The 15,871-nt window shown below is 35.9% G+C and overlaps 1 protein-coding gene across 8 annotated transcripts in view; it reads right to left on the minus strand.

The window, feature by feature from the left end:
• Positions 1–1,406, minus strand: part of Not1 (CCR4-NOT transcription complex subunit 1) — a 79,024-nt gene extending 77,618 nt beyond the window's left edge. For all 8 annotated transcript variants that reach the window (XM_068354770.1, XM_068354768.1, XM_068354767.1 and 5 more), the window contains exon 1: positions 1,081–1,406. In XM_068354770.1, the coding sequence (XP_068210871.1) occupies positions 1,081–1,182 (102 nt within the window). In that variant the 5' untranslated portion in view covers positions 1,183–1,406. The remainder of the gene's footprint in view (positions 1–1,080) is intronic.
• Positions 1,407–15,871: the final 14,465 nt, after the last annotated feature.

Genomic DNA, 15,871 nt, shown 5'->3' on the forward strand with positions numbered 1-15,871 from the left:
AGGCATATATTTACTAAAATTATACCTACTGGATTCAAAATTACAGAAATTTTACTAAAAATCATCGTACCAGGAATTTGAATTGTTCACAGGCTAGTGTTAGTCTTTTGCTTCATAGCATGCTATGCCATAAGCTTTCTATGATAAACAACCTTGAGCTGCACATAGGCCTATGCATTAGTAGGCTTAGATATCTATCTGTTAATGAAGTTAAGACATTAGACCTTAAAAGTAAAGCTATACAAGACCATTGTTAATAAGAGAAATGGTAGATATGCCCAAAATTAAAAAATAACAGCCCAACATGGCATCTGGCCAAGGTCAAAGTAATCAATATTTAAACTTTGGGTTTTACTTTAATCAAATTTAGTGTAATTAAAGTTTATCTTGACAAAAGCAGCCAATTATCAAAGCCTTGACTACCATAGCCGGAAATTGCGTAAGTCGAGAGAGAGAGAGAGAGAGAGAGAGAGAGAGAGAGAGAGAGAGAGAGAGAGAGAGAGAGAGAGAGAGGCTCCCTCTCTCATCTGCCAGCTAGGAATAATTCTCAGAGAGAGAGAGAGAGAGAGAGAGAGAGAGAGAGAGAGAGAGAGAGAGAGAGAGAGAGAGAGAGAGAGAGAGAGAGAGCATGGCAAACATATGCATAAGTCAAGAAGTGTAGGCCTATGATCAGCCTATACCCCGTAAAGCCTTAAAATTATTTAAAATATATACATTATATACAAAGCACCTGCAGGAACAAGATAATAGATTAATAATGGAAAAATGCAATCACATGATACCGATTACCAGAATATTAAAAGCAATAGAAGTAGCTGTAATAAGAAAAAGCAATTTTATTTATATAAACTGGGGTTGTTGGGGCACAGCAAGCCATCAGCACCAGAAGCAGTAGTGAATTAAACGGGATTTTATTTGGAAATCCAGGTGGAGGACGGACACACTTTTATGTACACTTTGGTGATCACACAGCTGATTAGAGCAAATCCCCCGGACACAGAAAATAACACTTTTTTCCACCCCAACCCGACACACACACACTTTAAATATATATAAAAAGAAAGACACAGGATCACTTACTTCCTGAATCTCTTGCACACTAGAGTTCAGGTTTTTCTTTGTCAAACTGGCGACCAGATTACCAATATGAGACAAAGCAGCAGTTAGCGAGTCTAGGTTCATAGTGCCATTTAAAACAGCATCGAAAGCTTCAAATGCGTTTGAAGCTTTCGCATACAACACCTTCTACAACCACCTAGTGAGTGTATCGGTAATTTATCCAAGTCCAACATTAGGAAAAAGTGGGGGTTTTGAGTTCGCCACCGAAACACTACTACGTGATATTTCCAATGACCTCCATGTTTGCTCTCCGACCTTACTACGGTTCCACAATCCACTGCCGATGAGAGCTATAGACGATAGAACATCTAGCCGTCAAAGAGAAACAAATGCAGCGCGACTTCTCTTCCTTGAAATCCGCCAAGAACTTAGTCACGATGCTTCTGGAATTCATTGCATATCGGTGAAAGAGGATAATATTATATTTGTTTATTTGTACATTTAAGTACAATGTAATGTAATCCATCTTATCATGCAATCAGTGTATTCAGTCGTCAAAGAGAGACAGATGCAGCGCGACTTCTCTTCTTGAAATCCGTCAAGAATTTAGTAACGATACTTCTTGAGTTCATTGCATATTAGTGGCAGAGGTTATGTTTATATTCGCTTATTTTTAAATTCAAGGACAATATAATATAATCCATCCTATCATGCAATCAGTGTATCCAGCCGTCAAAGAGAGACAGATGCAACGCGACTTCTTTTCTTGTCCGGTCTGATGAATTATATCGTCTATACTCGAGGCCTTTGGATGCTATTTATTTTGGGTTTTATCAAATCATTGTATATTAGTGGTGAAGATTCTGTTTATTTTTGCTTATTTGTAAATTTCAGCCCATTATAATATGATTCATCTTACTATGTAATCAGAATATCAAGCCGTCAAAAAGAGACAGATGAAGACCAACTCTTCTTTTTGTACGATCTGATGATTTATAAATCTATACTTAAGGCATTTGAATGCTATTTATTTGGGTTTTATGAAATCCGTCTAGACTTTCGTCACGATGCTTCTGGAATTTATCGCATACTAGTGGCAGAGATAGAGTTTATAATTTTGATTATTTGCAAATTGAGGCCACTGTAATATAATCCGTGTTACTATGCAGCTATCATATTAAGTGAGTTGTGATACTACTCGAATGGTTCCCATATCTCTCAAGTTTTCTTTTCGGAAAACTAACCGGCGTAAAGTCACTTGATAACAGGGGCGGAATCTAACTGGCGCCAAAGTTAAACTGTATTACATAACAATTTATTTTTTCAAAAATATTACTGATAATTGATAATGTCTTTAATAAAGCTAAATTTTAGGTATTTGAATGCAGTGGCAATATAAAAATGCCCCCCCCCCCCTCTCTCTCTCTCTCTCTCTCTCTCTCTCTCTCTCTCTCTCTCTCTCTCTCTCTTTCCGTCGATGTCTCAATGACTGTAAGTGTAGCAGCACTAGTTTGTACTACTAAATCGGTCGTTTATAAAACAATTACTTCATTTCTTTCTTTGCGAACAAAACAAACAAACTTGATCCACGTGTTTCAATAGACTCGTAAGTTTCTTTGGTCGCTGCAACCTCACCATCGTTGTGAGCTAAGGATGGGGGTTTGGGGGAGTCCATACGTCTATCTGCTGAGTCATCAGCAGCCATTGTCTGGCCCTCCTTGGTCCTAGCTTGGGTGGAGAGGGAGCTTGGGCGCTATCATTATGTATATATGGTCAGTCTCTAGGGCATTGTCCTGCTTGATAGGGCAATGTCACTGCCCCTTGCCTCTGCCATTCACGAGTGCCCTATAAACCTTTAAACCACTGTACTGGCCTCCTGGATCATACAGTGGTAATGTGTTTGCCTAACATTCACATGGCAGCAGATCGATCCTAGCCGGGACCTTTAACCTATATATCTCATGGAGAGTAATTTGTCAAGTCCAAATGGCGATAAATTGATATGCTGATCAATTTACCATTAAGAAATAACATGTATATCTGTCCGAAAAACAATGGATAAATGACTCATCCTCTCGTATAAGTGGATCATTATTCCTTGTCCTTTTAATACAAGTTTTTACCCAAACGTATGCGCGATTTTTAGAGTTGAAACCATCATATATATATATATATATATATATATATATATATATATATATATATATATATATATATATATATATATATATATATATATATATATATATATACATAAATTATGCATCTGAGGAAGGATTTTGCTTTGTTATTATTATTATATTGAAGATCCACTGATTAGGAAGATCATTCCACAATCTGGTTACAGTTAGAATAAAACTTCTAGAATACTGTGTAGCATCGGGCCTTATGGTGGAGAAGGCAAGACTTATAGAATTAACTGCATAACCGGTGATACATGTAGGATGGTATTAGTCTGGGAAGAACTGAATGCAAAGGATGGTCAGAATTATGAAAAATCTTATGCAACATGCATGAAGAACTAACTGAACAACGCTATCAGATAAATATCCCGATCAAGTATAAGAAACTTGATACGTCTTTGTCCAATATACTAAAATGAGAATCAGCAGCTAAAGACCAGACTAGATAACAATACTCGGAAAAAGATAGACTGGAAGAATTAAAAATTCCTTTGGTCACCGAAAATCTTAAGGTTTTCTCAACAAGCCATTTTTTGTACAATTAAATAAATAGACCGAATGCGTTTCTCAAAAAGTAAACCTGCAATCAAGAATTACACTTGAAATTTTGAAGGAACTGTGTATAGCTAAAGAAACATTATCAATGCAAAGATCTGCATGTTGATGAAGCCAGTGTCTCAGACCTGTTTACACTTACACATTGAATTTTGTCAGGGTTCAAATTCATGCCCCATTATTTGCATTATGCACTAATCTTAGCTAGCTCTCTATTAAGGGATTCAACAACCCCAATGCAATTGATGCGAAAAGAGTAGCATTATCTGCATATGCAACGAGCTGGTTTTTATGCCAAACCAGTATGTGTATATAGTATGAAAAGCAATGGTCCAAGAACACTACCCTGAGGAACACCAGATATATTTCCTTACGGTACTCACTATGGTGCCCGTCAACAACTACTCTTTGCAATCCATTTATTAGAAATTCAATAACGATACAAAGAAAAGGTCAACCTACTCCAAACTGTTCGGGTTTGAAAACAAGGGCCTCGTGATTAACACGGTCAAAGGCAGCACTAAAATCAAGGCTACTGATTCGAACTTCCTGACCACAATCGAGGGTTTTTTGTATAACATTGAATGTTGTAATAAAGGCATCACATGCTCCAAGGCCTTTGCGAAAGTCAAATTGCCAAGTAGGCGTTCAAAAACTATAGATGATACGAGAGTTATGGAAATGGGCTGGATATCAGCATGGCTAGGGCTAGCCTACCATATACACATTCGCCTAATGAAGTAAGACTATCAATAATTTAAATAATGAAGCCTTATTTGTAATAATTATGAACATAGTATAGAAAATAGTTTTAAAATTAGATTACTCACAAACTGGAAGTTTAACCATATGAATCTCCCCAGTGTAGAATACATTTTATAGAGCCAGTTCAATTGACCGCATTGAGAATGGAAAATCTGGACTATTTGGGTTTTTTTTTTTTAATTTGGAATGGTCTTTGGAGATTATTGTACTAAATTTGATTGTGTTGTACTAATACATTATATGTTTATTATATTATATACTTGTTTTAATGTGTTAATATTGTAACTCGTTTGATATTCCTTCCTTTCGTTTCTTTTCAGGTGTGGGCAGCCTATTTGTGGGGAAATTTCTTTTCAAGATAATTGCGGTTTATGTTATATCCATTCGAATGATAATCTTTTCTGCGAGAGATGGCTTTACTAGCCATCTAGGCAGGGTATTTCCATATAAATATTCACTTATTTCAATAGTACTACTACTACTACTACTAATAATAATAAAACAACAACAACAACATCAACAATCCAGTTGTCTACTGCGTTTGGCAATGATTTTTCTAATTGTTACGCTTTTAAACAAAATAGCTCTCACTGACGGTGACTTGTTTTAAACCATACTTATTCTTAGAACAAAATAAAAAGAGAATATCAACATAAATAATAATAATACTACAAAGAGAAAGACAATTACAGCATTTACACGTACATGGAACTTAATTAAACAGACTATCGACTTGCCGATGGTCAGTTTAACTACAGATTCCCCCGAGAGTAGACTTGCAGGTACGGTGACTTATATGATAATAATAGTTGTTTTGGATTCGGTGCAAAAGATGGACTCGTGACATAACCAATGAAGGAGGTATGTATGTAATGGAGACATTATCTGCTAAATTTGCATTGCAAAAGTGTCGAAATACTAATCAATATTCATTACAATTCATGTTTAATATTATTTACGCAAGTAGTAACCTAGTAAAGTTTTGGAACGCATTTTGGCAAAACGTCAACAAAGTCATGCTGGAATTATCTATTCCATAATTTGAAGTTTAACTTTCGCAAAGGGCTTAGAGCATACGACTACCTTCGTACAATTTCCAGTGCTGTATAGAAATCCATTGCTTAAGTTCAGTAATTTTGTATGATTGGCCTTGATTTTAGGGCTACATTTGACCTTATTAATCTTAGGATTATTATAGATTTTTGAAGTAATCGATTGTAAAGAGTTGTTGTTGACGGACACCATAGTACGAATGAGAATGTAAATCTGGGGTTCCTCATGGTAGTGTTCTAGACTCAATACTTTTCATACTATATACACATATGAGGTTTGGCATAGAAAACACGCTCGTTGCATATGCAGATTATGATATCTTTGCCTATATTCCATCTCTTGAATGTGGATATGGGGTTGCTGAATCACTTATTAGAGATGAGAGCTAAAATTAGTGCATGGGGGAAAATTATGAGTTAAACTCTATCAAACTAAATGTATGATTGTAAGTAGAGGATATTTGCTCCCCAACATCCAGATATTTACATTGTTTCTTCCTGATCTTTGCTTTAAGGGCTGTTTCCTGGTCCTATCACAAAAGGAAACATTAGGAACTACAAGACCTATGAGATCTGTTTGTCCTATACATTCTCAGCAGGATTAATCCTGCATTCTCGTGTATTCAGTATCACACAACGTATTCCGGGTTAATTGTCAAATCCACTAATTAAAGCACTTAGAAAATACGAAAGTATTCAGCTTCTTGAAAACCTTAATATGTTTAGTCTTTCGAATGTCTTCCCGGTGTCAAGTGGGAGCTTGTTATATAATTTTTGGGCCACATAGTCGAAAGGTCTGTAATCTACAGTAGAGGTGCATCTTGGCTCCATAAACTTGAAAGCAAAAACCATCCGTAAAGGGTACACTCGGTCACACTCTTCCTCTTTTTTTTTTATGAAAGTTCTAATTTGATGTTACTCTTCTTAAAATATTTCATTTTAATTGTTTATTACTTCTCTTGTAGTTTATTTCCTTTCCTCACCGGGCTATTTTTCCCTGTTTGGAGCCCTTGGGCTTATACCATTTTCCTTTTCTACTAGGTTTGCAGCTTAGCTCGTAATAATAATAATAATAATAATAATAATAATAAAAATAATAATAATAATAATAATAATAATAATAATAATAATAGTAATAATAATAATAATCATAATAATAATGTCTCGTCTAGGCAAGAATTCTGTAGCAATTCTCTTAAACGCTTTATACAGCACTGATTTCTGACTGGGTCATTGCACATATAATTTATTCTAGCTTTTAGTAGGCAGTCAGTGTAATTCATTCGGTACAGGGGTAATCCTTTCTCGGGCTGAAACACCTGTTTATTATGTTTTGTAACTTGTAGTTGTATATTCATCATCATCATCTCCTCCTAGGCCTATTGACGCAAAGGGCCTCGGTTAGATTTCGCCAGTCGACTCTATCTTCAGCTTTATTTTTTTTTAAAGTTGTATTTTGGGTAGGTTCATATACAATTATTATTATTATTATTATTGCTGCTTGCTAAGCTACAACCCTAGTTGGAAAAGCAGGATGCTATAAGGCCAAAGGCCCCGACAGGGAAAAATAGCGATAGAATTAAGGTAATCAATCCTGGTAATAATACAGTTAATCTGAAGTTAATTAATATTACATTCATCCAGATATTTCTTTATCAAACCAATATTTCTGAGGTGATATTACGTAATTTTTATTACACTATTTGAGCACTGAGATACAAATTTCAGTTGGGTAAAGAACTCCAAGTATATAAATCAAGATAATAATATTTATTTGGATGTGACCACGGTATCTTAAATTACCCTTTTTACTCCTACCATCATAAACCTAATTTTATTTACATTTAGTCTGTTCTTACGTCATCCATTCCTTAACACTAGTAAGAACTAGGCAAGCAGTTAATACTAATAGCCAGGCCTTCTCCATCATGAGGCTCAATACTACACAGTATTCTAGAAGCTTTATTCCAGCTGTTACCAAGTTGTGGAATGATCTTCCTAATCGGGTAGTTGAATCAGTAGAACTTCAAAAGTTCAAAGTTGGAGCAAATGTTTTTATGTTGACCAGGCTGACATAAGTCTTTTTATAGTTTATATATGACATATCTGTTTTTGACGTTGTTAATAGTTTAGATAGGGCATATCTGTTTTGACGTTGTCACTGTTTTTAGAATGATTTACTGTTAATTTATTCTCATCATTTATTTATTTCCTTATTTCCTTTCCTCACTGGGCTATTTTTTCCTATTGGAGCCCTTGTGCTTATAGCATCTCGCTTTTCCAACTAGGGTTGTAGCTTGGCTAGTAATAATAATAATAATAATAATAATAATAATAATAATAATAATCATGGTGTAGTAAAAATTTATCAGCACAAATAGCCTGGACTTTACTCCGTGTCTCTGTAATACTTTTGATAGACTGATAACATAGATACAAAATAGGGGTAATTAGGCCTTGTGCACTTCCCATCTCTCTTCTCAATAGTTCATATGGTAGTAAGAAGGGTCCGTTTTTGTTGCGGCGGGTTTTGGTGTCGTTTCCTTGTTGAATGATTGTTTTTGTGATGAATTTGTGAAGTGTGTGCATATTTTCTTGAGTCCTGGACGATTTTGGGAGGCTGGCCTCTTCGTGGTCTTGTTGTCGCCTCGCACCGTCGGGCCCAGAATCGTAATTGTCATTGCTTTATCATATAACTATGATTAATTTATATGTAATTTCAGTCTGTGAAATAAATATATAAGGTTTGTGCTAATGTACTTTGGGTAAATGTGAAATTATTCATGTAGGTGTTTTCATTTGTAAAAACTGTTACTAATTGTATTTTTTGGGTCATGTAAATTATTACTAGGTTTTACCTTTGTATTTAGCTTTTGTTCATTTATGTATATTAAAGATTATTTATGTAAATTAAAGATAGAGTGGGCTGTCTAGCAAGACTAACAGCTCCTTTTGACCACTTTTTTTCAATAAATTTTTTGAATTTGAATTTGAATTTGAGTTTCTGTCAACCAAATAATTGTTACGATACTGAAAAGATTCATCATCAATACCAAAGGATCGTAGTTAGTAGTTCATGAACAGCTGTGTTAAATGTAGCTTTTTGATCAAGTAAAATCAGATTGCCCCATTATTATTATTATTATTATTATTATTATTATTATTATTATTATTATTATTATTATTATTAGCTAAGATATAAACCAAGGTGCAAAAGCAGGATGCTATAAGTCCAAGGAATTCAACATGGAAGAATAGTTCAGTGATAAAGGAAATAAGGAAATAAACTATAAATGAGAAGTAATGAACAATTAAAATAACATATTTTAAGAACAGTGTCAGAATTAGAATAGATCTTTCATATGTAAACTATAAAAAAGATACTTATATCAGCCTGTTCAACATAAAAACATTCGCTGGAAGTTTGAACTTTTGAATTTCCAGCATATCATTTACAACAGAGCGTACAGATGTCTCCGTGGAAATACAATTATCTATACTGATTAGTGATTCGCATTTTTATTCATACAAAATTACTAACGATAGTTCAAGAATTTCATATTCTACCACTTTTGACGTGAGAGATATACAGTAGAAATAGGTACGTATGGTCCACGGTCCAGATATATAGACCTTGGTATGGTCCAATAGACCTTGGTATGCGCTCTCTCTCTCTCTCTCTCTCTCTCTCTCTCTCTCTCTCTCTCTCTCTCTCTCTCTCTCTCTCCTTATTTAGCAAATAGCAAAATATCTATAACCATAGATTTCTGTACTTAAAAGATTTGACTTTACCCATCGGCCTATAGTCCAATCCTATCTCAACCTTTGAGAAGTTTGAGGAAAGGTACGTATCTTTCCTACATGATCTCAACAGGTCCTTGGGGGAAAAAGGGGGGGGGGGGCTGCTAATCCAATCCCCTTTTTTAAACAACAGATGCTGGTAGTCCGATATCCATTGACACGTGGATGAAAAATGAAGGGCATTAATAGGGTATCGAACGTAGCTGTAGATACCTGCACCCAGATTACGAAATCACAAGGTTAATAAGTGTGTACACATGCATTCATATTAGGTAAACTATTTTTTTTTCACTAGAGGGAAAAGAAACAATAACGAAACAATCAATGGTACGTTCCTAATTTCTAGATAGTAGTTTGGCCAGGATACCAGCCACCTGTTGAGATACTGCCGCTAGAGAGTTGTGGGGCCTTTTGACTGGCCAGACATTACTACATTGGATCCTTCTCTCTGGTTACGGTTCATTTTCCTTTTGCATACACATATACCGAACAGTCTGGCCTAATCTTTACATATTCTTATCTGTCCTTATACACCCGACAACACTTTTGATTACCAAACAAATTCTTATCTCAAGCTACTGCACTGTAATTGTTCAGTAGCCACTTTTCCTCTAGGTTGGGTAGAAGAGACTCTTTAGTTATGGTAAGCAGCTCTTCTAGGAGAAGAACACTCCAAAATCAAACCATTGTTCTCTAGTCTTGGGTGGTGCCTCTGTACCATGGTCTTCCACTGTCTTCGGTTAGAATTCTCTTGCTTGAGGGTACACTCGGGCACACTATTCTATGTTATTTCTCTTCCTCGTGTTTTGTTAAAGTTGTTATAATTTATATAGCAGATATTTATTTTAATGTTACTGTTCTTAAAATATTTTCTTTTTCCCGGTTTCTTTTCCTCACTAGGCTATTTTCCCTGTTGGAGCCCCTGGGCTTATAGTATTCTGCTTTTCCAACTAGGGTTGTAGCTTAGTAATTTATAATAATAATAATAATAATAATAATAATAATAATTAGCAATTTATAATAATAATAATAAGAATTATGGAAACGTGGACTTCCACAACATTTGTCTTTTCATACACCTACATTCGATGAGTCATCCTAAAGCTCGCGACCAGTCTACCACTTAACCCAATCTCCAATGCCCTTCAGTTCAACTCTATTTACAACACTTTCTCGGCCTTTCTCTAGTCCCTCACTGCCTCTATTACCTTATTTTCGATAAATATATAAAATCATTAAACTTTTATTCTGCCATAATCTTCCCTTTTCACCGTACCAGTTATTCACCCATCTATATATTCTGATAAAGGCTTTCCTTCAATTGTCTTAACGGTTTTTTTACTCACACCGAACATTCTTACCGTCAGAGTGCCTCACGCAGTGTAGCCTACGGTGGGTATTAATAAAGGGACCTCCTGCTATGACCCAATTTTTGGCCATATACAGTACTTTGCTTCCTATACTACTTCTTTTCTTTCAGTTTTCTATACTGGGGATTAGCACGTTGACAATTAATACTTTTTTTATGGTAGCACAGCTGGGTCTACGCTATATGGTCTTACAGATCAACCAGGTCACACACACATACACACTTTATATATATATATATATATATATATATATATATATATATATATATATATATATATATATATGTATATATATATATATATATATATATATATATATATATATATATATATATATATATATATATATATATATATATATATATATATATATATATGGTATTTATTTACAAGACCACGCTCTCCATACACTGCCAAATTATGCAAAGCTATTGTTTTCCTCTATTACTTTTTCATAATTTAAGACACACACACATATAAATATATATATATATATATATATATATATATATATATATATATATATATATATATATATATGTGTGTGTGTGTGTGTGTGTGTGTGTGTGTGTGTGTGTGTGTGTGTGTGTGTGTGTGTGTGTGTGTGTGTTTAAAGACTAGCACATTTGGGTCGCATCAACTTCGCCAAATATAATTTTACGTCACTAAGAGACTATATCCTGCTTGGTCATCTGAGCTCTAAGAGTGGCCTGTCATATCTCATATGAAGTTAAGCGCTGTTTTAAACATCAAGCCTTTTCATTTGCTCTCTCTCTCTCTCTCTCTCTCTCTCTCTCTCTCTCTCTCTCTCTCTCTCTCTCTCTCTCAAAACCATTCTCTTGTTGCCAACTACGAGGTCAACCTTTATTATGATTTTCATTACAATCCAAACAAAATTTATTACTTGTCGAGGAATTATGAATCCGTTAACACCAAATTGATACTAAACACGTTTCATACACAAATAAATTTGCATAAATCTAATATTTGTTTTCCAAAATCAAACCATTGTTCTCTAGTCACGGGTAGTGCTATAGCCCCTGTACCATGGTCTTCCATTGTCTTGGATTAGAGTTTTCTTGCTTGAGGGTACACTCGGGCACACTGTTCTATCTAATTTATCTTTCTCTTGTATTGTTATTTTTTTTATAGTTTATATGGAAATATTTGTTTAGACGTTGCTGTTCTTAAAATATTTAATTTTTCCTTGTCTCCTTTCCTCATAGAGCTATTTTCCCTGCTTGGGCCCCTGGGCTTATAGCATCTTGCTTTTCTAACTAGGGTTGTAGCTTAGCAAATAATAATAATAATAATAATAATAATAGGAATTGTTTGCATATGCATGATTCACAACTTAAAATTATCAAGTAAAATATATGCTGTATTTTTTTTGTTTGCGGATAGTGGCCGTTATTTTACTTAAATAGGGTAATAAGAATGATTTACCTGTATTTGCAGTTTACGTGGGGAAAACAGCTCGCCAGAGACCAGCTTTGGAACAGAAGAATCTGCATTACACTACACTATAGCTCTGTGTTTACGTTCCCCAGAGATGTGAGTATTGTTGTTTAATCTTGTTTCTTTTATATTTTAAGTTATTCCCAGTTTTGACGTTTATTTTGTATTGATTTATTAAACGAAACGTTTTCTTTATTATATTTACGAATAAACGAGAATAATCGACTAGATATTTAGTAGAAATAAATAAAAGCAAATTGTGACCGGGAACATGATTAAACTTGATGTGGTGCGCTCCTGACCTGGGATGCTGACGTGTTTATGATGAATATCTGTACTGTTTTGACTTTTGAAAAAATCTTATCTCATATTGATTGATAGCGCCGTTAACTTAAAGATAGCACTTTGTATTAGAAATAACATTAAATATTAAATAACTTCTTACTATTAGGCCGATGACGGTCTAACGTGTCTGGACGGCAATGCAGATAGAACCATTTTTTTTTGTCTTTATTGACAGGATTTCCCGTTTGCTGAGTTTATAATTCAAAAGGTTACACCAAATATTCTTTCTTTTCTTCATATTAGGCCTACTAACAATTAAAATCCCTGCTGCGACCAATACTTAGTGTATTTAGATAGTTTTTACGATTAATAACTAGACATGTCAAGGCTAGTACAGACTTGAATACGATATCACTGTCTATAAATCTTCGTTTCTTTAGCGTGATATAATAAGGATGGAAATGCCTAAACATTTTACGTTTTATCTCTCTTTGGTGAAGTGATTTACCTCAGTGTTTGATTAAATTGTTAGATTAATATTCCTATAAATTTACCAAGAAATGTACGCCTATATAGAACGTATTTTAATGGTTAAATTTAAAATCTTTTTAATTCTCCAAAATCCTTTACATATTTTGAAAAATTACAGATCTAAATTATTTTAGGTATGTTGATCACCATAAAAAATGCGTACACGACTTCTCTAAACTTCTAGAAGAAATAGAAGAAATCTCTCTCTCTCTCTCTCTCCTCTCTCTCTCTCTCTCTCTCTCTCTCTCTCTCTCTCTCTCTCTCTCTCTCTCTCTCTCTCTCTCATTATTATTGTAGGTATATTGACCACAATAAAAACTGCGTACACGACTTCTCTAAACTTCTAGAAGAAATCTCTCTCTCTCTCTCTCTCTCTCTCTCTCTCTCTCTCTCTCTCTCTCTCTCTTATATATATATATATATATATATATATATATATATATATATATATATCTACATACATACATACATATACCAAAGGCACTTCCCCCAATTTTGGGGGGTAGCCGACATCAACAAGAAACAAAAACAAAAAAGGGGACCTCTACTCTCTACGTTCCTCCAGCCTAACCAGGGACTCAGCCGAGTTCAGCTGGTACTGCTAGGGTGCCACAGCCCAACCTCCCACATTTCCACCACAGATGAAGCTTCATACTGCTGAGTCCCCTACTGCTGCTACCTCCGCGGTCATCTAAGGCACCGGAGGAAGCAGCAGGGCCTACCGGAACTGCGTCACAATCGCTCGCCATTCATTCCTATTTCTAGCACGCTCTCTTGCCTCTCTCACATCTATCCTCCTATCACCCAGAGCTTTCTTCACACCATCCATCCACCCAAACCTTGGCCTTCCTCTTGTACTTCTCCCATCAACTCTTGCATTCATCACCTTCTTTAGCAGACAGCCATTTTCCATTCTCTCAACATGGCCAAACCACCTCAACACAATCATATCCACTCTAGCCGCTAACTCATTTCTTACACCCATTCTCACCCTCACCACTTCGTTCCTAACCCTATCAACTCGAGATACACCAGCCATACTCCTCAGACACTTCATCTCAAACACATTCAATTTCTGTCTCTCCATCACTTTCATTCCCCACAACTCCGATCCATACATCACAGTTGGTACAATCACTTTCTCATACAGAACTCTCTTTACATTCATGCCCAACCCTCTATTTTTTACTACTCCCTTAACTGCCCCCAACACTTTGCAACCTTCATTCACTCTCTGACGTACATCTGCTTCCACTCCACCATTTGCTGCAACAACAGACCCCAAGTACTTAAACTGATCCACCTCCTCAAGTAACTCTCCATTCAACATGACATTCAACCTTGCACCACCTTCCCTTCTCGTACATCTCATAACCTTACTCTTACCCACATTAACTCTCAACTTCCTTCTCTCACACACCCTTCCAAATTCTGTCACTAGTCGGTCAAGCTTCTCTTCTGTGTCTGCTACCAGTACAGTATCATCCGCAAACAACAACTGATTTACCTCCCATTCATGATCATTCTCGCCTACCAGTTTTAATCCTCGTCCAAGCACTCGAGCATTCACCTCTCTCACCACTCCATCAACATACAAGTTAAACAACCACGGCGACATCACACATCCCTGTCTCAGCCCCACTCTCACCGGAAACCAATCGCTCACTTCATTTCCTATTCTAACATATGCTTTACTACCTTTGTAGAAACTTTTCACTGCTTGCAACAACCTTCCACCAACTCCATATAACCTCATCACATTCCACATTGCTTCCCTATCAACTCTATCATATGCTTTCTCCAGATCCATAAACGCAACATACACCTCCTTACCTTTTGCTAAATATTTCTCGCATATCTGCCTAAATGTAAAAATCTGATTCATACAACCCCTACCTCTTCTAAAACCACCCTGTACTTCCAAGATTGCATTCTCTGTTTTATCCTTAATCCTATTAATCAGTACTCTACCATACACTTTTCCAACTACACTCAACAAACTAATACCTCTTGAATTACAACACTCATGCACATCTCCCTTACCCTTATATAGTGGTACAATACATGCACAGACCCAATCTACTGGTACCATTGACAACACAAAACACACATTAAACAATGTCACCAACCATTCAAGTACAGTCACACCCCCTTCCTTCAACATCTCAGCTTTCACACCATCCATACCAGATGCTTTTCCTACTCTCGTTTCATCTAGTGCTCTCCTCACTTCCTCTATTGTAATCTCTCTCTCATTCTCATCTCCCATCACTGGCACCTCAACACCTGGAACAGCAATTATATCTGCCTCCCTATCATCCTCAACATTCAGCAAACTTTCAAAATATTCCGCCCACCTTTTCCTTGCCTCCTCTCCTTTTAACAACCTTCCATTTCCATCTTTCACTGTCTCTTCAATTCTTGCGCCGGCCTTCCTTACTCTCTTCACTTCTTTCCAAAACTTCTTCTTATTCTCTTCATATGACTGACCCAGTCCCTGACCCCACCTCAGGTCAGCTGCCCTCTTTGCCTCACGTACCTTGCGCTTTACTTCCATCTTTTTCTCTCTATATTTTTCATACTTCTCTATACTATTACTCTGCACCCATTCTTCAAAAGCCCTCTTTTTCTCTTCCACTTTTACCTTCACTCCTTCATTCCACCATTCACCGCCCTTCCTCATGCTGCCTCCAACAACCTTCTTGCCACATACATCACTTGCAATCCCAACAAAATTTTCTTTTGCTAACTTCCACTCCTCCTCTAAATTACCAGTTTCTCTTACTCTCACCTCGTCATATGCCATTTTCAA

Source organism: Palaemon carinicauda, chromosome 31, assembly GCF_036898095.1.
Source record: "Palaemon carinicauda isolate YSFRI2023 chromosome 31, ASM3689809v2, whole genome shotgun sequence".
In the NCBI taxonomy this organism is placed as follows: domain Eukaryota; kingdom Metazoa; phylum Arthropoda; class Malacostraca; order Decapoda; family Palaemonidae; genus Palaemon; species Palaemon carinicauda.